General features: G+C 36.8%; 1 protein-coding gene across 1 annotated transcript; it reads left to right on the top strand.

The window, feature by feature from the left end:
- Positions 1–268: 268 nt before the first annotated feature.
- LOC112805134 (conserved oligomeric Golgi complex subunit 2) lies at positions 269–5364 on the top strand. Its single transcript, XM_025847586.3, has 12 exons — positions 269–923; positions 1328–1534; positions 1971–2307; positions 2587–2748; positions 2911–3010; positions 3094–3306; positions 3381–3489; positions 3727–3927; positions 4078–4182; positions 4558–4683; positions 4779–4913; positions 5023–5364. Exons 1-12 carry the CDS (start codon positions 468–470, stop codon positions 5128–5130), a joined length of 2259 nt encoding a protein of 752 aa, XP_025703371.1. The 5' UTR covers positions 269–467; the 3' UTR covers positions 5131–5364.
- The last annotated feature ends 15859 nt before the right edge of the window (positions 5365–21223 follow it).

Genomic DNA, 21223 nt, shown 5'->3' with positions numbered 1-21223 from the left:
TAAAAATATTTTAAAAATTATATTTTTATTTGATGTTTTATATTTTTTTAAATTAATTATTGAAATATTTCTATAAAATTTTAGATCAAATGTATAAATAATTTTTAAATATTTGCCATAATATTTATTTAGTTATTTTTATCGTATTTTATAATATATTAAAAGTATTGTTGTCAGCATATTACAAAATAGTAACGGTATTGTCAATATCGTGATATCGATGATTTACCTAATAATAATAATAATAATAATAATAATAAATTAATTATTATTTCAGCCCAAAAAAAAGGACATAGTTTCCGCATTGATATAATGGTAATAGAAATTAAGATACGGTGACTCTCCTCTCCGGTAGGCTCCCGTGCGGTGCGATTAGTGGCGGTTGGCCCTTTCCGGAAAATACTGCAATCGATCCATTCTTTCAGCAACCAAACAACAAACAAAGCCAGGCCCTCCAGAACCGAATAATGGCGGATCCGATGCCGGCGCCACCAAGATCTGCCACGGACCTTTTCTCGGATCCGCTGGACTCCCGCCCTCTGTGGTTCAAACCGGCGTCGTTTCTTTCTCCTGACTTCGACTCCGAATCTTACATCTCTGAGCTGCGAACCTTCGTCCCCTTCGACACGCTCCGCTCAGAGCTGAACAGCTACCTCTCCTCCCTCAACCACGAGCTCATCGATCTCATCAACCGCGACTATGCTGACTTTGTTAACCTCAGTACCAAGCTCGTCGACGTCGACGCTGCCGTCGTTCGCATGCGTGCGCCGCTCGTTGAGCTCCGTGAGAAGATCGAGCAGTTCAGGGGATCCGTTGAGGTGTCCCTTGTCGCCATCAAGAACGGTTTGAAGCAGAGATCCGAGGCTGCCGCTGCTAGAGAGACTCTCGAGCTTCTTCTTGACACGTTTCACGTTGTTTCTAAGGTAGGTTGCAATTTTATAGCTATGGTTTTCCTTTTTAGTCGTTGCTTGATTGAATTTGAGCATCTTTATGTGAGATCTTGGTGTCATTTCTTCTATGTCTGGTGAGAATGCGAGTGGTGTGAATGAGTTACTATATAGTGTAATGTAGTGTAGTGTGGTGTTTCTGTTTGAGTAGGAAGGTTATGCCATTCTTCTGATGTTTAGGTTTTGCTATGTTCGTTGTTTTTTATTCCAAAGAATATAGAAACTGGACTAGAAACTTTGTATTTTTGCCAATTCGAGAAGATATCCATATCATTTATAAAGGTTGATTTTTGAATAGTTGAGATTGGGGTAGAAAGCTATTGATCGAAATTCAGTTGCTATTACATGGTGGTAAGCTTGACGTATCTGGATGATTGCAGGTTGAAAAGCTGATAAAGGAGCTGCCTAGTGTACCCACTGATTGGTCGAATGGGGATGGAAGTTTGACAGACAAGAATTCCCTGAGCAATGGAGTTTCTGTGCAGCATGTTGAGAATGGAACAAGTGTTAGAGAGACCCAAAGCATGCTATTGGAGAGAATTGCTAGCGAGATGAACAGGCTAAAATTCTATGTTACACATGCAAAGGTTTGTTTTAATTTTTTTAATTTTTCTTTTACTTTCATTGAAACACTATATATATATTTACTAGTGACAATTTCCAGTGAAATTCAAATCAATTAGCACTAAAATTGTTATCTAAGCTTGATCAGAGGTCAAATCAGTTTATTGTTATTAGCATTATATATATATATATATATGTGTGTGTGTGTGTGTGTGTGTGGACAAACTTGACATAGAGTGCATGTTTGACTTGTTGAAAGTTGATAACTTTATTTTCATAATCTCCTTACCGCATTTTTGTATAGGCATGTCTAGTGTTGAAGAGGCTAACGTATGTATTGTTTTGTTTTAGCTCTTCTTCTAGTGTTTAAGAAATTTGTGATTTATGATAAACTAAACTTTTGTTTAAGGCCTTAGTACGTTCTGTGCTCATCTCCTTTTGTCTATTATGCCAGTACAGAACCTGCCTTTTATTGAGAATATGGAGAAGAGGATTCAAAATGCAAGCCAAATAGTGGATGCAAGCTTGGGACATTGCTTTGCCGATGGTCTGGAGCACCGGGATGCAACTGCAATCTACAATTGCTTACGTGCATATGCTGCTATTGATAACACCAAGAATGCAGAAGAACTCTTTCGAACCACTATTGTGGCTCCGTTGATACAGAAGATTATACCACACGGGCCATCAGCTGTGGCTGCAGGCTCATCCGGAGATGAGCTTGATAATGATTATCAGCAAATTAAGGAGTGCATTGCTAAGGACTGTAAATTTTTATTGGACATTTCTTCAGCTGGTACATCATCTGACTTTCTTCAAACTACTTTACTACAGTTGAATACAGTGGACCATCTTTATCATTACACTTGCACACCTACAATCCATAAGATCCTTGCTCTGCTATTACTGCCTTGGTTTCTTCATCCTTTCTGATGCGCTCCTTTGTCTTTATTGGTGTTTAAAAATTGGAAAATAAACCTCTTCTTTTAAATCACCTTTCACTTCTTTTTATTCGGCATGTACTGTTAAGTGTGAATGAGATATGTACATCTCTGAGGCCTATTTTTTGTTGCAGAAAATTCAGGTTTGCATGTCTTTGACTTCTTAGCCAATTCAATCCTCAAGGAGGTTCTCTCTTCCATTCAGAAGGGAAAACCAAGTGCATTTTCTCCTGGAAAACCAGCAGAATTCTTGAAGAATTACAAAGCAAGCTTAGACTTCTTGGCTTATCTAGAAGGTAGTAGTCTATCTCACTTTTCACCAGGGGAAACAGAAAAGAACATACACAATATGCTCCTCAAGTCTAAAAGAACTTTGTTGAGTTGATGCATGATTTGAGAATGCATTTGCTAATTTTAGGAACAGGTATTCACTGATGTAAAATTTAATTTCATTATAGGCTACTGTCCGTCCAGATCGGCTGTTGCTAAATTTCGATCTGAAGCAATTTATATAGAGTTCATGAAGCAATGGAATATTGGAGTTTATTTCTCTCTGAGGTACTTATATTGCTTTAGGTCACAATAAATAAGAATACTTCTTTCATTTAAGTACATGGAAATTGTATCTGCTATTGCATCAGGTTTCAGGAAATAGCAAAGTCTTTAGATGATGTGCTTTCAACATCCAGTCTTGTCCCTTTGCAAGACACAGTCTCTGGCAAAGAAAATCGAGTTTTAACATTAAAACAAAGTGTTACACTGTTGGAGAGTATGAGATCATGCTGGAGAGAAGATGTTCTTGTCCTTTCTTGCTCTGACAAGTTCCTACGCCTATCCTTGCAGCTTCTTTCCAGGTCAGTTTTATGCTGCTAACACACGATATCTTTTTGTGCTGACAGAAAAAGCTAACATCCATTTGTACTCGCAGATACTCAAATTGGCTGTCGTCTGGACTGAATGGGCGCAAGAGCCATAGCACAAACACCAACACTGGGTTTCAATGGGCTGTTTCTGCTGCTATAGATGACTTTATTTATGTATGCTTCATGTTGCTTTATTAGTTTTATACCTACATTATATGCATTCATAAAATAAAAATGCTCATCTTTACCATATTGTTTGAGGTTTACATTAATGGATTGCTAACCAAAAAAAGTAGTGACCATAATGAGAAAATATCGGTATCAATTGCCGTTTTTGCTAGATTTGCAAAATGAAGGTATAATTGAGAAAAACCGTACTTAATCTGTATCATATGTTTAAATGAACTGTAGGTAATTCATGATATAAGGTGTCTGGAAGAGCATGTTGTTGGAGATTACCTAGAGCACGTGCTTCAGCTTCTATCTTCATGCTCCCCTGATGTTCTTGAATCAGTAAGGCAGAGCATTTTACAAGGTGGTCAATCATTGAAATCTATAGAACCATTAGTCACCAAAGCAGTAGTGGAGTCATTAGTGGAAAAGTCAGTTGAGGTTGGTGGCATTGTACTGGATTTGTATTGGTTGTGTATACAGATCTGAATTGCGTTTATAGTTTTGGAAGATCCTTTTCCATTCGTTTCTTCCATCCTCCCTTCTAATACTTTCATATTTTTTCTTTTTTCTTGCTCAAAAACAATATAGGACTTGAGACAGATGAAGGGGATAACAGCAACCTACAGGATGACTAATAAACCTCTACCCGTGAAGCATTCACCCTATGTTGCAGGTGTATTACGTCCCCTAAAGGTAAGCTGCATAGATTTACTTGATATTTTTACCTTTTCTTTTCCCCAAAATTTTTGTGCTTTGAATTATATCTTTTAAAGTTTGGAGGGCAGTGAAACTATACTCATGCAAAATTTAATTTAAAATGTGTACTGGATGGCTTCTATGATTCATGTGCCACAATTATAAGGCACTTATTTCTTTTCTAGATACACCAGAAAAATGCAGTGTATCCCTCTTTCGCACCTTCATTTTCTGTTATCTTTTGTACAAAAGGAAGCCTAGAGGTTAAGAGAATTTGTTGACCCATCAATATCTTTGGGATGAGTCTAATTTATAAGAAATAATTTTGTTTTCAAATTGGAGTGTATACTGATGACATGCTGAACATCCCAGGCTTTTTTGGATGGAGAGCGAGCTACAAGATATCTGACAAGTGAAAGCAGGGATGAAATACTTCTATCTGCTGCTACTGAGATCACTGATCGTTATTATGAATTAGCATCGGACCTTGTCAATGTGGTACGTATCCAAATTCAAACTACATTGATGAAATTTTAACCTTGTGAATTTGTTTTATCTTTGAAATTGTTTTAATAAATATTGATAATGAGCAGGCGAGAAAGACAGAATTTTCTCTCCAGAAAATTAGGCAGAGTGCACAAAGACGAGCCGGAGCAAGTTCAGATGTCTCAGATAACAATGTGTCTGACACCGGCAAAATTTGCATGCAGCTGTTCCTTGATATTCAGGTTAATAGATACTTTTGCACTCACAGACACATATTATGATCTCTTACACACACACACATGTAGCACATTGATATTTGTAGTAACCTTCCTCTTTTCACAATGTTACCAGGAATATGCCAGTAACCTCTCCGCATTAGGGGTTGAAGCAGTCAAGATTGCATCCTACCGTTCATTATGGCAGTGTGTGGCTCCTGCTGATAAGCAAAATACAATTTAAGAGTTCGCACTCGTAGAGTCAGTATTCTTCCTTGTTCAAGATTTTTTTTTTTTTTTTGTAACTTATGAGATCTATGATACGTAAATTAGTTCGACTTTACACAATAATTACAAATTATGATATTTCTTAGAGGGAAAAAAAGAAGAATCTTTGTCAGGTTAATGCTGTCATTATCTTCTAGGTTCTGTTCTCAGTTTTCACTTCTCATTCTGATAGGAAATGCGTGTTATTCTCTGTGGCTTGTTTCTTATTATCATTCTTTCATTCTGCAATTTTGTTTGTGCAAACCTAGATCCCTTAAAACTGTTCCTTCGGAATTCTGTCGTATTAATATTAATATACATACTATTGTATACCGTTAGTGTTACTCTACGAGAGATTGATATTCCATTAGACGTCCATTTTGGAATTTAAGTTCTGGCTGAAATACAAGGTCCTCTGTGGAGGGTCAAAGTTATATGTTTCTATATTAGTAAGAATTTAATTAATATACTGACAGTGTAAAGTAGATTTTTATATATATCTAATTATGTAACATTACATCACTAAAAATGACAGTATGAATAATCATTTAAAAAAATAAATATGATTGGTCAGATTGAATGACTGTATAAAAGATTTTATATTATCAGTGCATTAAGATTAAACATATAGTAATGCTTATAAATTAATTCCTAAAATTAAGCAGTAAGTACTAATTTGATATTATTTTTGAAAGATTCGATGCTGATAAAATGGTATTTGAAAGATGTTATTGACAAAAAAATAACTAAAAAAAGAGTAATTTTGACAAAAGTGATTAGTTATCATTTGAGTTACTTGAAATTAAGATTAAATGTTGACATGTTAGTTAACAATTATGATAAGGGTCCTATTACCGTACTCAAGTGAATTTTTCAACATTATTGAAATAAGGTGGATACTTTTTATGAAGCACGTATGCTAGTGTTGATGTGATAGGGGGAGACACTAACTAAGTGGTAGCAGTAGCACGCAGGAATTTGTCGAGTGTTCTGAGACAATTAGGTGAAAAAACATGTTTAAATTAAGTGCTTAATCCTTTTTTAGTTTTAAAAAAAATTGGGTCGGTAAATTTTTATGCAGTATGGCGTTTTTTGCTAGATAGATGGATTGGACTGATATTATATGGGAAAAAAAATTGGGTTGGTCATTTTTTATGCAGTTCGGCATTTTTTGCTAGATAGATGGATTGGACTGATATTATATGGAAAAAAAATTGGGTTGGTCATTTTTTATGCAGTTCGGCATATTTTGCTAGATAGATGGATTGGACTGATATTGTATGGGAATGATCCAAATTAACTCATACTCCTATATAAATTAAATAACAGTTAACCAAAAAATAAATAAATAAATAACTTAGCTCTTTACCAAAAAAAAAAAAAAAAAACTTAGCTCATAAATTCAAGTGAAATAAAAAACCACTTACTTGATAAATTCTTGTTTTAATAATCAGTGGTTGTATTATATTCAATAAATTAAATATTTTATTTTTTAAAATATCAACCTGTTAACAATAATTTATGACAGTTAACCAAATAGTAACATTGTCACTCATTTAATTAAACACAATCTAATTCATTTTATTTTTAAATCACAATCAAATTTTTTACAATATTTATTTTCAAATAATTTAATTTATAGTCAATATTTTCAATTTTACATTAATATTCACTAATTTAATAAAGCAAATTTTTTTTCAAAACAAAATACACATTACTAACAATATAACCATATTATATGGCTATTCCGTCCCGCCAAGCAAAATTAACTTAAAATACTAGTCCGTCCTGCTTAAAAAACAATACTTCCGTTCCACCCAAATTAATAAGATAAAGAACGAAAACAATTCTTAAAATATAAATCAGTACATGAATTAAAATAGAAAAATAATAGTATCAATCCATACAATAGACAGAGCTCCCAACCTTAACATTGGAGGTTTAGTGCGGAATGAGGTAGAAGAGAAGAGATGAGCCCGAATGGCTGATTCTTTTCCCTTTTATATCTAATCATAATTAATGTAAAATATATTTTCTAAAACTAAATAATATCTTTTCCTATTTATAATTAAAATAAGAATTTAATCAAAACTAATTAATCACTCGTGCAAGCCCTTGGATGTACATGGGGACCACTTTGATATTTAGGATCCACACTGAACTTGAAAAACCTCAAGTTTAGCTGGAGAAGGTAGTGAAGTCTTGTGCTCGTCCCTTTGAGTCCACGTTGTAGCGTGTGATTCCCTTAGAGTTTTCAAGTCCACGCTGAACTTGGCAGGTGCCAAGTTCAACGTGGAGGAGGCAGAGATTTCTAGAAAAGAAGTGTGTACTATTATAAATCATTAGAAAGTCCTGGAAATTAGCTTTTCAATGTCGCTGGAATCACATCAATTGGATCTCTGCAACTCAAGTTATTTCTGTTTGAGTGCAAGGAGGTCGGGGTTGACAGCATCATTCGCTTTCTTCCTTCTCTGCTACAAAACTCCATCAAATCCATCCGAATGCTACCTGAAATAAATAAAATTGTGCATAACTCAAATTAGCATCCATAGTGGCCAAAAGATATTTAAATTTTGATTAAACTCAACAATTTGAATGCAAATTCACTAGGAAAAGATAGAGAAGATGCTCACGCATCATAACACCAAACTTGAATTGTTGCTTGTCCTCAAGCAATCAAAATAAGTGCACGATTAAGATGTGAATTTGCATGAGAAGTGAGAGTTCAGTTATGCTCAGATATATTCTTAAAATAGGGTTTATTCATTGTAACACTGAACAGTTTTGGCGTCTCACTCTCCTTTGAATAAGAGGAATGTCAGTGTCATTCAGAATTAGAATCCAGATCATATTATGAATTTTCTGATCTTTATACTCTAGTTTAATCCTTGAACACAGCAAATTTTCTTTAGTTCTTTTTTTCTTTGGTGCTTTGCACCTTAAGCCTAGCCGTGACGTTAAATATTTCGTCTCAAACTTCACTTGACACAAAAACACCACAAGCACTTAACTGGGAACTCTCTTTAAGTTCTGATTTTTCTTTCAGTTACTCCCAGACATTGGTGCCCAAAGCCTTTGGCATACTCTGTTAAATGCACTTGATCTCGACTCTTAGTGCTCTGTCTCAAGGATTACTTGACACATACACACCACAAGCATATGGCTAGGAAAACAACTATTTGACCTTTTAATCATATTTGACCTTCCTAGCCATTGATACTCAGAGTCTTGGACCTTGCTTTTCTTTTTGCTATTTCTTTTGCTTCAAGGATTAAGTTTTTGTTTAATTCAGAGAATTCATAATAGTTCAATAAATTTCTGTTTTTCATACATCAATATCCTTTGATTCAAATTCAAATATGCACTGTTCATGTCATTCATTCAGAATCACAAATAATACCACCACATTTAAGTAGGGGTGGCAATGGGTAGGGTAGGGTAGGGTTTGGATCCAACCCTAACCCTATCCGCGGGTTGATATTTTTATATAAACTCAACCATACCCTACCCGCGGGTTGAGAATATCCCAATCCTAACTCCACCCGCTCTTAACTCGCGGGTACCTGACCCTACCCGTGGGTTACAAAAAATATACAACATTATTATATAACTTGTTGATAATTTAAAATAGAACTGATTTTTATGTAAAAAAAAATATTAAATTATCAATTAATGATTTTCTTTTAGTGGTTAAGGATATTTTGCATTTAGTGAGAGGTCTTTGTTTCAACATCCACTTAAAACATACTTTTATAGAAGTATATAACATAAACATATATAAAGTGCGGGTTGGTCGGGTAGGGTTGAGGCTCAACCCGCACCCTACTCGACCCGCACAAAAACTGATAAACCACTATTTTATGGTTTATATTGTGTTTAATTAAGTGGTTTTTATCAAATTCTTGCCCACTTATTCATATGATTTGCATGAATTTACAATTCCTTTCCTAAATTGTTCTATGATTGAAAACTTGCTTCCTAGAGTCTTTAATTTGTGTATTTTAATCATCTCTTATTACCATTCGATGCCTTGATATATGTGTTAAGTGTTTCAGGCTTCATAGGGCAGGAATGGCTTAGAGAATGGAGAGGAAGCTTGCAAAAAGGGAAGGAGCACAAGAAATAAAGGAGACAACCAGCGAACAGCGACGCGCACGCATGGCTGACGCGTGCGAGCGAATTGGACAAAATCACAGCGACGCGTACGCGTGGATTGGAGTTCGCACAAATGACGTGAGCGTGTGCCTGACGCGCACGCGTGAAGAGGAGAATCGCCAAACGATGCGTACGCATGACCGACGCGTACGCGTGACATGCGCGATCTACAGAAATTACAGAATACGCTGGAGACAGTTTCAGGCCGCGTTTTGACCCAGATTTCGGCCCAAAAACACAGATTAAAGTCAGGGAACATGTAGAAACTTGAGACATGAGATCATAATTCACTTTTTATAATTTAGATGTAGTTTTTAGAGAGAGATGTTCTCTCTTCTCTCTTAGGATTTAGAATTAGGATTTCTTCATTTCAATTTTCAGGTTCAATGTTCCTTTTATTTATTTTTCCAATTTAATTTATGAACTTTTCCATGTTAGATTTGAATATTCTATTTAGTATAATTTGAGGTATTTTCAGATCTATGATTTGTTTCTTTTATTTATGATATAAATAATTTAGAATTTTCCCTTTTGCCTTTGGTTAAGTAATTGGTGACGCTTGAGTTATCAAACTCGAGGTGTTGACTGAAAATTGGAATTCTTTGCTGATTAATTTGGATTCCACTAACTCTAGTCTTTCCAAGGGAAAGACTAGGACTTGAGGATTCATATTGATTTATCCACCTGACTTACTTTCGTAGTTAGAGTGGGAGCAAAATCCAATTCTCATCACAATTGATAAGGATAACTAGGATAGGACTTCCAGTTTTCATACCTTGCCAAGAGTTTTCTTAACTATTGATTTATTAATTCCTGCAATTTATTTCTCTTGTTCAAACCCTTTTTAAAAACCCCAAAAACATACATTTTTCCATAACCAATAATAAATCATACCTCCCTGCAATTCCTTGAGAAGACGACCCGAGGTTTAAATACTTCGGTTATCAATTTCAAAGGGGTTTGTTACTTGTGACAACCAAAACTTTTGTACGAAAGGATTTTCTGTTGGTTTAGAAACTATACTTACAACGCAATTACTTTTATTCTTTACCGATAGAAAATCCGATTGTCAAAATGGCGCCGTTGCCGGAGAATTACAAACGTGTGCCTTATTATTGCTTATCGTAAATATTTTTCAAAAAAAAATTTTCAGCTTTTTATTTTAAAATTTTTATCTTATCTTATCTTATTTTTCAAAATTCAAATCTTTTTTTTCAAAAAAATTATATCTTTTTCAAAATCTTATCTTATCTTTTTCAAAAACTTATCTTATCCTTTTTTTCAAAAATCATATTTTTTTCAAAATATTTTCATTTTTAGTTTTTGTTTCTAATTTTCTCCTACTACTATGAACTCTCACCCCTTTGGCTATGAGTTTGGTTACAACTATGTTGCAGGAAGAGGAAGCTATAATAGGAATATGCATCAAGGTCAAAGCAATCAAAGATGGACGGAGCCAAGAGGATCTGATCAACCCTTTAGGCAACAACACCTTCCAAGATATCATGGACGAAGACTATTCTACAATGCATACCAAAATGATAGATATGGTGGACCCCCTTGTAGTTACCAACAAGCCCCACCTTATGCTTATGAACCACCCCCTCAACATGACTTTAGACCACCATACTCACAAGCCCCTTTCCGCCATTCACCTTCATATGACCCTAACCCATATCCACCATACCAACCACCCTATGAACCGTATGAACCATATATAGAACCACCCCAATTCCACCCCAATTACTCCCAAGAACCACCACCTCAATATACACCATCTCCATATCCATCAATCCAATAGCACTATGATCCTACTTATGATAGCCGAACGCAACAAGAATCAAGGGATCGTCTCAAAACAGTAGATCAGTTTCATGCAACCCTTCGCCAACTAGATCAAGCGATAAATCGATTACCTTTCCGACGTTCGGACATTCAAGGAACCCCCATGGCTTCATGTGGAGAATCTACTGAAGAACGTGGCATGAAGGAGAAGTTAGAAACTCCGGTGGACAGTGAGCAGCACGATTTGGTATTGGAACAATTGGAAGAAGCTACGCCTGCCATTGAAGAGGAAGAAGTGATTGAAGACTTAGGAGATGCAGAACCTCCATGGGAAACTCAAGTCATAGAGCCTCCTTCAAAGGCATTTGAAAATGATGTTGAGGGGTGTACAACCTCTAGTGCACGAAATTGCAATCACACTTTTGTAATCCGCACAACTAACCAGCAAGTGCATTGGGTCGTCCAAGTAATACCTTACGTGAGTAAGGGTCGATCCCACAGAAATTGTTGGCTTGAAGCAAGCTATGATTATTTTATTATTCTTAGTCAGGAGATCAATTATGATTATCAGTTTGAATTACTAAAAAATAGAAGAGCGTGAAATAATTACTTGTTGTGCAATAATGGAGAATATGTTGGAGTTTTGGAGATGCTTTGTCTTCTGAATTCCTGTAATGTAATATTCTTCTCATGCAAAAGTGCAAAGTTCCTTCCATGGCAAGCTCTATGTAGGGTGTCACCGTTGTCAATGGCTACTTCCCATCCTCTCAGTGAAAATGGTCCAAATGCTCCGTCACAGCATGGCTAATCAGCTGTTGGTTCTCGATCATGTCGGAATAGAATCCTTTGATTCTTTTGCGTTTGTCATCACGCCCAACACTCGCGAGTTTGAAGCTCGTCACAGTCATTCAATCCCAGAATCCTACTCGGAATACCACAGACAAGGCTTAGACTTTCCGGAATCCTCTTGTTCCCTAAGCAATTTGCAAAGCATGCTATTTTGATTATTCTGTTCTTTCTTTATTTAGTCCATAGCTTCTTGCAACTTGGAAACAGATGCCTCAATATGCTCCCAGTATTTAAATTGAGGGATTTCTGGGAGGAATTTCTGTGCTCTCCTCTTGATGGGGTCATCCTGCAGCTATTGTTTTTCCATTGATATTTTAGTGATTGGCCGCTCAACTGAGATATATTCAGTTATTCCCATCCTCACTCCAACATCTTTGCAGAGCATAGAAATTAAGCTTGGATAAGCCAATTTGGCATCTTTGGAGTTCTTGTTTGCTATTTTGTAAAGTTCACACGAAATTAGTTGATGAACTTCTACTTTTCTTCCCAACATGATGCAGTGAATCATCACTACTCTTTTAACAGTGACTTCAGAACGATTGCTAGTGGGCAATATAGAACACCCAATGAAGTTCAGCCAGCCTCTAGCGACTGGTTTGAGATCTTCTCTCTTGAGTTGAATTGGGATGCCAGTGGTGCTGGTGGTCCACCTGGCTCCAGGGATGCATATATCCTCTAGAATCTTGTCCAGGCCCTTGTTTGTTCTCATCATTCTCCTATTAAAGGATTCTGGGTCATCTTTTAGCTGAGGCAGCTTAAAGATCTCCTTGATTTTGTCAGGGTGGATGTGAACAATCTTTCCTCTGACCAAGGTCCGATAGTCATAGAAGGCAGTTTCAAATATTCTCTGCCTGTCTGTTTGCCACAAATTAGCATAGAACTCCTGAACCATATTCCTTCCTACTTTTGTTTCAGGATTAGCTAGAATTTCCCAGTTCCTATTTCAAATTTGCTCTTGGATCTCCGGATATTCATCTTCTTTCAGATCAAACTTGACTTTTGGGATCACTGATCTTAGACCCATTATTTTGTAGTAATGGTCTGAATGTTATTTGGTTAAGAACTTCCCTTGATTCCAAAGTGATTTTGGAATACTCTCTTTCTTGCCTTTTGGAGTGAATTATTTTCCTTTAGGAGCCATGATCTAAGTGAGTATGTTTTTGTGATCACGGATGAACACACCAAACTTAGAGGTTTGCTTGTCCTCAACCAAAAGAAAAGAAAGGAGAGGGATAGAAGGAGAGCTAATGTCGAATGGTGGATGAGAGGAGGGAGGCCGAATGTGGATTTTAAAGGGAGGGTGGGTGGGTTTTCGAAAATATTTAAAAAGATAAGATAGAGGATATGATTTATAAAAGATAAATAAGAAAAAGATATAATTTAAAATTAAAAAGTTGTGATTGATATTTGAAAAAGATAAATCTAAATATTTGAAAAAGATTTTAAAAGATAATTGTGTTTTGAAAAGAGTTGGATTGGATTGGAAAAAGATTTGTGTTTATGCATTAAGATATATTTGATATTTTTGAAAAAGGGATTTTAGAAATTAAGGCTTTTAGAAATTAGGATTAAATTTTTTTGGAATTGAAGGATGATAGTTTGGAACATGTTTATGCAAGGAATCATAAATTGAAATATAGAAAATTAAAAATTTTGTGAAGTAAAAACGAATTTACCTCCTCCCCACCATCCTAGCGTTAAACGCCCAAACGCCGCATGTTTTGGGCGTTTAATGCCCATGTGCAGCTTCTCCTGGGCGTTGAACGCCCAGCTGTTGCTTCTTTCTGGCGTTGAACGCCAGGAACTCCTTTGTCACTGGGCGTTTTTCTGAACGCCCAGGACACTGCAAATCTGGCGTTGAACGCCCAGAAGGTGCTTCTTTCTGGCATTCAACACCCAGAAGATGCTCCTTTCTGGCATTTAACACCCAGATGGCTATCCTTACTGGCGTTGAACGCCCAGTAGGTGCTTCTTTTGGGCGTTGAACGCCCAAAACAACTTTTACTGGCTTTTTCGCACCAGTGAGCTTCCTTTTTTGCTGTTTTATCCTCTGATTCCTTCTGTAACACTGTGAACTTAAGCAGTTGCTATTTTACCTTGAAGATACTTGACATATACCTGTAAAAATTAATTAATTAACAAATAAGCTTTGTAAATGGCTGGGTTGCCTCCCAGCAAGCACTTCTTTATTGTCTTTAGATGGACTCTTACTGAGCTTTAGTTAAGTCTCAGTTTTGAGCATTCTTGCTCAAAATTGCTTTCAAGATAATGTTTGACTCTCTGTCCATTAACAATGAACTTTTTGTTAGAATCATTATCCTGGAGCTCTACGTATGCATATGGTGACACACTTGTAATCACATATGGTCCTCTCCACCTGGATTTCAATTTTCCGGGGAATAATCTGAGCCTAGAATTAAATAGCAGAACTTTCTGCCCTGGCTCAAAGACTCTAGATGACAATTTCTTATCATGCCATCTTTTTGCTTTTTCCTTGTAAATTTTTGCATTCTCGAAAGCATTGAGTCTAAATTTCTCTAGCTCATTTAACTGGAGCAATCGTTTTTCTCCAGCTAACTTGGCATCAAGGTTTAGGAATCTGGTTGCCCAGTAGGCCTTATGTTCCAGTTTCACTGTAAGTGACATGCCTTTCCATACACAAGCTGGTATAGAGAGGTCCCTATAGGGGTCTTGAATGCTATTCTGTATGCCCACAGAGCATCATCCAAGCTTCTTGCCCAATCCCTTCTACGGTTAATCACAGTCCGTTCTAGGATTCTTTTAAGTTCTCTATTAGAGACTTCAGCTTGCCCATTTGTCTGTGGATGATATGGAGTGGCCACCCTGTGGCTAACACCATATCGAACCAAAGCAGAGTAAAGCTGTTTATTACAGAAATGAGTGCCCCCATCACTGATTAATACTCTAGGGGTACCAAATCTGCTGAAGATGTGTTTCTGGAGGAATTTTAGTACTGTCTTAGTATCATTAGTGGGTGTTGCTATAGCTTCTACCCATTTGGATACATAATCCACTGCCACCAGAATATAAGTGTTTGGGTATGATGGTGGGAATGCCCCCATGAAGTCAATACCCCATACATCAAACAACTCGATCTCCAAGATCCCTTGTTGAGGCATGGCATAACTGTGAGGCAGATTGCCAGATCTTTGGCAACTGTCACAATTGAGTACAAACATTCGGGAGTCTTTATAGAGAGTAGGCCAGTAGAAGCCACATTGGAGGACTCTTGTGGCTGTTCGCTCACTTCCAAAATGTCTTCCATACTGTGATCCATGGCAGTGCCAGAGGATCCTCTGTGCTTCTTCTTTAGGCACACATCTACGGATTACTCCGTCTGCACATCTCTTGAAGAGATATAGTTCATCCCAAAGATAGTACTTTGCATCTGTGATCAATTTCTTTGATTGCTGCCTACTGTACTCTTTGGGTATGAACCTCACTGGAGAATGGAGGTGGTTGTCAGACACACGTTCATGGATTAAGGAAGGTGATGAGTGTCACGGATCACCACCTTCTCCATAGTTAAGCGCGAATGAACATCTTAGATAGGAACACGCATGTTTAAATGGAAAAACAGAAATAATTGCATTAATTCATCGAGATGCTGCAGAGCTCCTCACCCCAACAATGGAGTTTAGAGACTCATGCCATCAAAGAGTATAAAATTCAGATCTAAAAATGTCATAAGATACAAAATAAGTCTCTAAAAGTTATTTAAATACTAAACTAGTAACCTAGGTTTACAGAAAATGAGTAAACTAAGGTAATTGGTGCAGGAATCCACTTTTAGGGCCCACTTAGTGTGTGCTGGGGCTGAGACTTAAGCTTCTCACATACCTGGGCTGTTTCTGGAGTTGAACGCCAGGTTGTAACGTGTTTTTGGTATTGAACTCCAACTTGTAACCTGTTTCTGGCGCTGGACGCCAAACTGCAACATGGAACTGGCGTTGAACGCCAGTTTACATTATCTATCTTCATGCAAAGTATAGACTATTATATATTGATGGAAAGACCTGGATGTCTACTTTCCAACCCAATTGAGAGCGCGCCAATTGGACTTCTGTAGCGCCAAAAAATTCATTCCGAGTGCAGGGAGGTCAGAATCCAACAACATCAGCAGTCCTTTTTCAGCCTAGATCAGATTTTTGCTCAGCTCCCTCAATTTCGGCCAGAAAATACCTAAAATCACAGAAAAACACACAAACTCATAGTAAAGTCCAGAAATATGATTTTTGCCTAAAAACTAATAAAAATCTACTAAAAACTAACTAAAATATACTAAAATCTACCTGAAATTACCCCTAAAAAGAGTATAAAATATCCGCTCATCAACCTCCAAAGCATATCATGGTTGAAGAATTTGAAGGGGACGATCAAGAGATGGATTCAATCATTCAAGAATTCTTATCTACATTTGAATCCTTTCCCATTGAACTTGACATGGAGATTAAAGAAGAAGGAGCACAACCTCCCATGCCCTTAGTGAGCAATGAAGAAGAGATTGAATTTGAAAAAAGCCACCAAGAGAAAGAGGTTGATATTGAAGAAGCTTGCAAAGAGGTGGTAGTTGTCAAAGAAGAACACAAAGGAGTGGAGCTTGCAAGTTCATTAGAAACCCCTCCCCCTAAGTTGCCATCATCCTTCACAACATTCAAGTGGGTAAAATTCATATCCCTTAGCTTTCTAATTCCATTTGAATATGGGCTACTGGAGACGGATGGTCAACTTAGAGCTCTTTGTGGCATTAAGAGTAAGAGGAAGATGGTCAATGGTAAGAATTATCCTTTAAGGTTCATTATGGTTGGAAGCTTTAAGTTTAAACGCAAAGGTTAGTGTAGAGCTCAACTGAATGGGTCTAGGAAGCTGTTTGGTCGCTTTAGTGAGAATTCAGATTGCTTGCTACCCAGATGGAATCATGATGATCTACACAAAGACAGGTGCAAAAGCAAGGTTTGAGACCCCGGAATTCATTCCAACAATTAACACTCGTGGGGCCTTGTCACTTGCTTTAACTTGCTTGAAGGCTTTCTGCGCCTAGTTTGGGATCCCGGAGGCTACTGGAATTCCAAACATTGGTGGAGATTTTTGGATGAATTCAAGCACAAACCACTATAACAAGGAGCTCGTCAAATGTCCAACTTAAGGACTTTAACTAAAAGTGATAGGTGGGAGACAACCCACCATGGTATGATCGTTCATTTTTTAGTTTAGTTTGTTTTTGAATTTTGATTGAACCTGGAATTTTGCATAACATTCATTGCAATGCATTTTGCATACTGCATTAGAAAAGGGGGGTCGACGCGCAAGCGTCTACGACGCGCACGCGTCGTATGTGACTATGCAACTAAACAGTGAGTTGCGCGAGAGATGCACGGGAGGGGTGCGTGGCGCACAAGCCACCCAACGCAAATGCGTGCCTCACGCGTGCGCGTCCTTTGCGATATTTACCACCCACATGTAAGCGTCAACGACGCATACGCGTGGATACCCAAATCGGTGTAAAGAGCACCTGGACAGAGGGTTGTGCTGCCCTTGCGAGGGACTTGTGCGAAAGGCACGAATTCATGCACGCGTACGCGTCCCTGACGCGTGCGCGTCATGTTCCCTTTATGTCCCCCACGCATACGTGTGGGCGACGCTTATGCGTCGCATGGCTTGTTCAGTTTTTACGCGTTCGCATCTTTCTTCTCTCCTTTCTACTTCTTTCTTCCTTCTATATTACTTTCTTCTTCTTTATCCCTTTAACCTCTCACCCCTCTGCACTTCCATTCTATTTCATTTAATTTATTTGCATACTTTCATTCATTGCATTATTTTCATTGGTGTTAAAAATTTATCTGGGTCATTATTTTCTATATTTTGCTTGTGGATTATTAGGAATTGTTTGACAATTATATATTACTTTTTATAGGGTTGCCTGCATGTTCAATATAATACTTTCCACCACTTATTTCCCATGCATGCTATGTGTTTGTGAAAACGCCCGTATGGCATTGTGCACTATTTTTAGATTTCTTTTATTCTAATACTCTAAATGCTTGCTTTTCACAAAACCCTTTTTATATTTTATTAATTAAATATAATTGTCAGTACAAACATTATTGTTAGTTTCTTACGACTGATAATACATTTTGACTTTTAATGCTTGATCTATGCTACTCATGCCTTTGCCACATGCCAATAAATATCTTGCATTTAATTGCCTCAATTTATCATGCTATATTTCCATTGATGTCCTAATTTCATGGAGTCGCGACCATGTGTTAATGATATTTCTCTTTATTTTGGCATGATTATCACTCGTACTGCCTTCTTCTTTGCTCTATCCCTTTGACTTCATGTCCCTTTCTCCTCTCCCTTTTCAGAATGGCCACCAGGAAGGGTAAAGAGAAAGCATCTACAACGAGCACCAGCTAAGGAACCACAACCCCCGCCCACCTGCACATCTTTGCATGCACCGAGGACCGTGCAATATTTAAGTGTGGGGAGGTCGATACCGATCTCCACGGGTTAGTTAGTCCCTTCTCAACACCAATTTTTAATTTTCTATGTTAGTTCATTGCTGCATTTACATGTGTATTTGCATGTTTGATTGCATACTGTACCACCACTTGGTCGAAGTAACATTTTCTTTTTCAAGAAACCTTTTATAGCATTTCACTAATTTGAATTAAAATTTTTTAAACTTATCTGAAAAATATTATATTGGAACATGGTTTAGAGCTCGAACACACAAAACTAGTGAGATTTTGAGCCTATTTGAATTGGTTGCATTTTATCAACCAATATTTTATTTTCGATGTGTGGTTTTTTCTCTAAAATTGTGATCTTTGTCTTGCTTGATTCTATATTTCCATTGTTTAATGTATGCATATACTTATTTGATTGAGGCCTTGTTTCACTTAGCTTACATACCCATATGGCCTTACCCTTTCATTATCCTTTGCAAACCAATGTTGAGCCTATTTTACCCCTTTGTTCTTTATTTTAGCACATCATTAACTCTAAGCGAAAAATAATAATGTCCTTAATTTGAATCCTTGATTAGCTTAGACTAGTGAAAGTGCTCATGAATTAAGTGTGGAGAAAGTGGGTTTGGAAACATTTGGTTTGAGAATTGAGTATGTTAGACTTTCTGTGAAAATGTGAAAAATGTCGAGAACATGTTTATGCATTCAATACCTTAATCGTATGCATTGAGAGAAACAAAAGGAAAGAAAAGTAAAAAAAAAATAAAAATAAAAAAAGGGAGAGAAAAAAAAGAAAAAGAGCAGAAAAATAAAAAGGGGACAAAATGCCCTAGAGTAAATGGTGAAATCAATGCATATGAGTTGTATTTAAATTTGGGATGCATGAATATGTGGTAAACATAGTCAATGGGCAGTTAGATCTTGTATTGTGATTATATGGATTGTCTTAAGTTAGGTGGGAAAAGTTTAGGTTAATTAAGGATTAAGATTTTAGTCCACTTGGCCAAATATAATCCTACCTTGACCCTAACCCCATTACAACCCTTAAAAGACCTCTTGATTTGTGTGTTGGTGCATTAAATTTATGTTGATTGTTAGATTAAGAGCAAGCCTTAGAAAATAAGATTAGTAGAGAATTGAGAAAATCTACCCTATACACTTGAGAGACTAGAGTGACATACACTACTAGTAAGGGTTCAGTACTTAATTCTATGTTTCCTGCTTTCATGAGCTATTTTCTTCTTGCAAGTTATTTGTACTTTATTTTGTGATTTGAATTAGTGAAATCTAGTTCATATTTATTCTTGAAAGATTTATTTACTTTTTCACCAAGTAGGTAGAATCATTTTAGCATGTAAGTTGCATTCACATTCATAGGTTGCATTGCATGAGTCTTGCTTTTTCCTACCCATTTGTTTTATCTCCTTAAGCTAAGCATGAGGACATGCTAATGTTTGAGTGTGGGAAGGTTGATAAACCACTATTTTATGGTTTATATTGTGTTTAATTAAGTGGTTTTTATCAAATTCTTACCCACTTATTCATATGATTTACATGAATTTACAATTCCTTTCCTAAATTGTTCTATGATTGAAAACTTGCTTCCTAGAGTCTTTAATTTGTGTATTTTAATCATCTCTTATTACCATTCGATACCTTTATATGTGTGTTAAGTGTTTCAGGCTTCATAGGGCAGGAATGGCTTACAGAATGGAGAGGAAGCTTGCAAAAAGGGAAGGAGCACAAGAAATAAAGGAGACAACCAACGGACAGCGATGCGCACGCATGGCTGTCGCGTGCGTGCGAATTGGACAAAATCACAGCGACGCGTACACGTGCTTGACGTCACGTGTACGCGTGGATTGGAGTTCGCGCAAACGACGCGAGCGCATGCCTGACGCGCACGCGTGAAGAGGAGAATCGTCAAACGACGCGTACGCGTGACATGCGCGATCTGAAGAAATTACAGAATACGCTGGAGACAATTTCGGGTCGCGTTTTGACCCAGATTTTGGCCAAAAAATACAGATTAAAGTCAGGGAACATGCAGAAACTCGAGATATGAGATCATAATTCACTTTTCATAATTTAGATGTAGTTTTTAGAGAGAGAGGTTCTCTCCTCTCTCTTAGGATTTAGGATTAGAATTCCTCTTAAAGGAATTAGGATTTCTTCATCTTAATTTTCAGGTTCAATATTCCTTTTATTTATTTTTTCAATTTAATTTATGAACTTTTTCATGTTAGATTTGAATATTCTATTTAATATAATTTGAGGTATTTTCAGATCTATGATTTGTTTCTTTTATTCATGATATAAATAATTTAGAATTTTTTCTTTTGGCTTTGGTTAAGTAATTGGTGACGCTTGAGTTATCAAACTCGAGGTGTTGACTGAAAATTGGAATTCTTTGCTGATTAATTTAGATTCCACTAACTCTAGTCTTTCCAAGGAAAAGACTAGGACTTGAGGATTCATATTGATTTATCCACCTGACTTACCTACGTAGTTAGAGTGGGAGCAAAATCCAATTCTCATCACAATTGATAAGGATAACTAGGATAGGACTTTTAGTTTTCATACCTTGCCAAGAGTTTTCTTAGCTATTGATTTATTAATTCCTGCAATTTATTTCTCTTGTTCAAACCCTTTTTAAAAACCCCAAAAACATACCTTTTTTCATAACCAATAATAAATCATACCTCCCTGCAATTCCTTGAGAAGACGACCCGAGGTTTAAATACTTTGGTTATCAATTTCAAACGGGTTTGTTACTTGTGACAACCA

Source organism: Arachis hypogaea, chromosome 1, assembly GCF_003086295.3.
Source record: "Arachis hypogaea cultivar Tifrunner chromosome 1, arahy.Tifrunner.gnm2.J5K5, whole genome shotgun sequence".
Classification (NCBI taxonomy): Eukaryota; Viridiplantae; Streptophyta; class Magnoliopsida; order Fabales; family Fabaceae; genus Arachis; species Arachis hypogaea.
This window is presented reverse-complemented; position numbering and strand designations above follow the sequence as displayed.

Coding starts and splice junctions, on each gene's coding strand:
- LOC112805134 (XM_025847586.3), top strand. CDS start 468: ATGGCGGATCCGATGCCGGCGCCACCAAGATCTGCCACGGACCTTTTC. Junction 3,928..4,077: donor TAGTGGAAAAGTCAGTTGAG/GTTGGTGGCATT, acceptor AAAACAATATAG/GACTTGAGACAGATGAAGGG. Junction 4,183..4,557: donor GTGTATTACGTCCCCTAAAG/GTAAGCTGCATA, acceptor TGAACATCCCAG/GCTTTTTTGGATGGAGAGCG.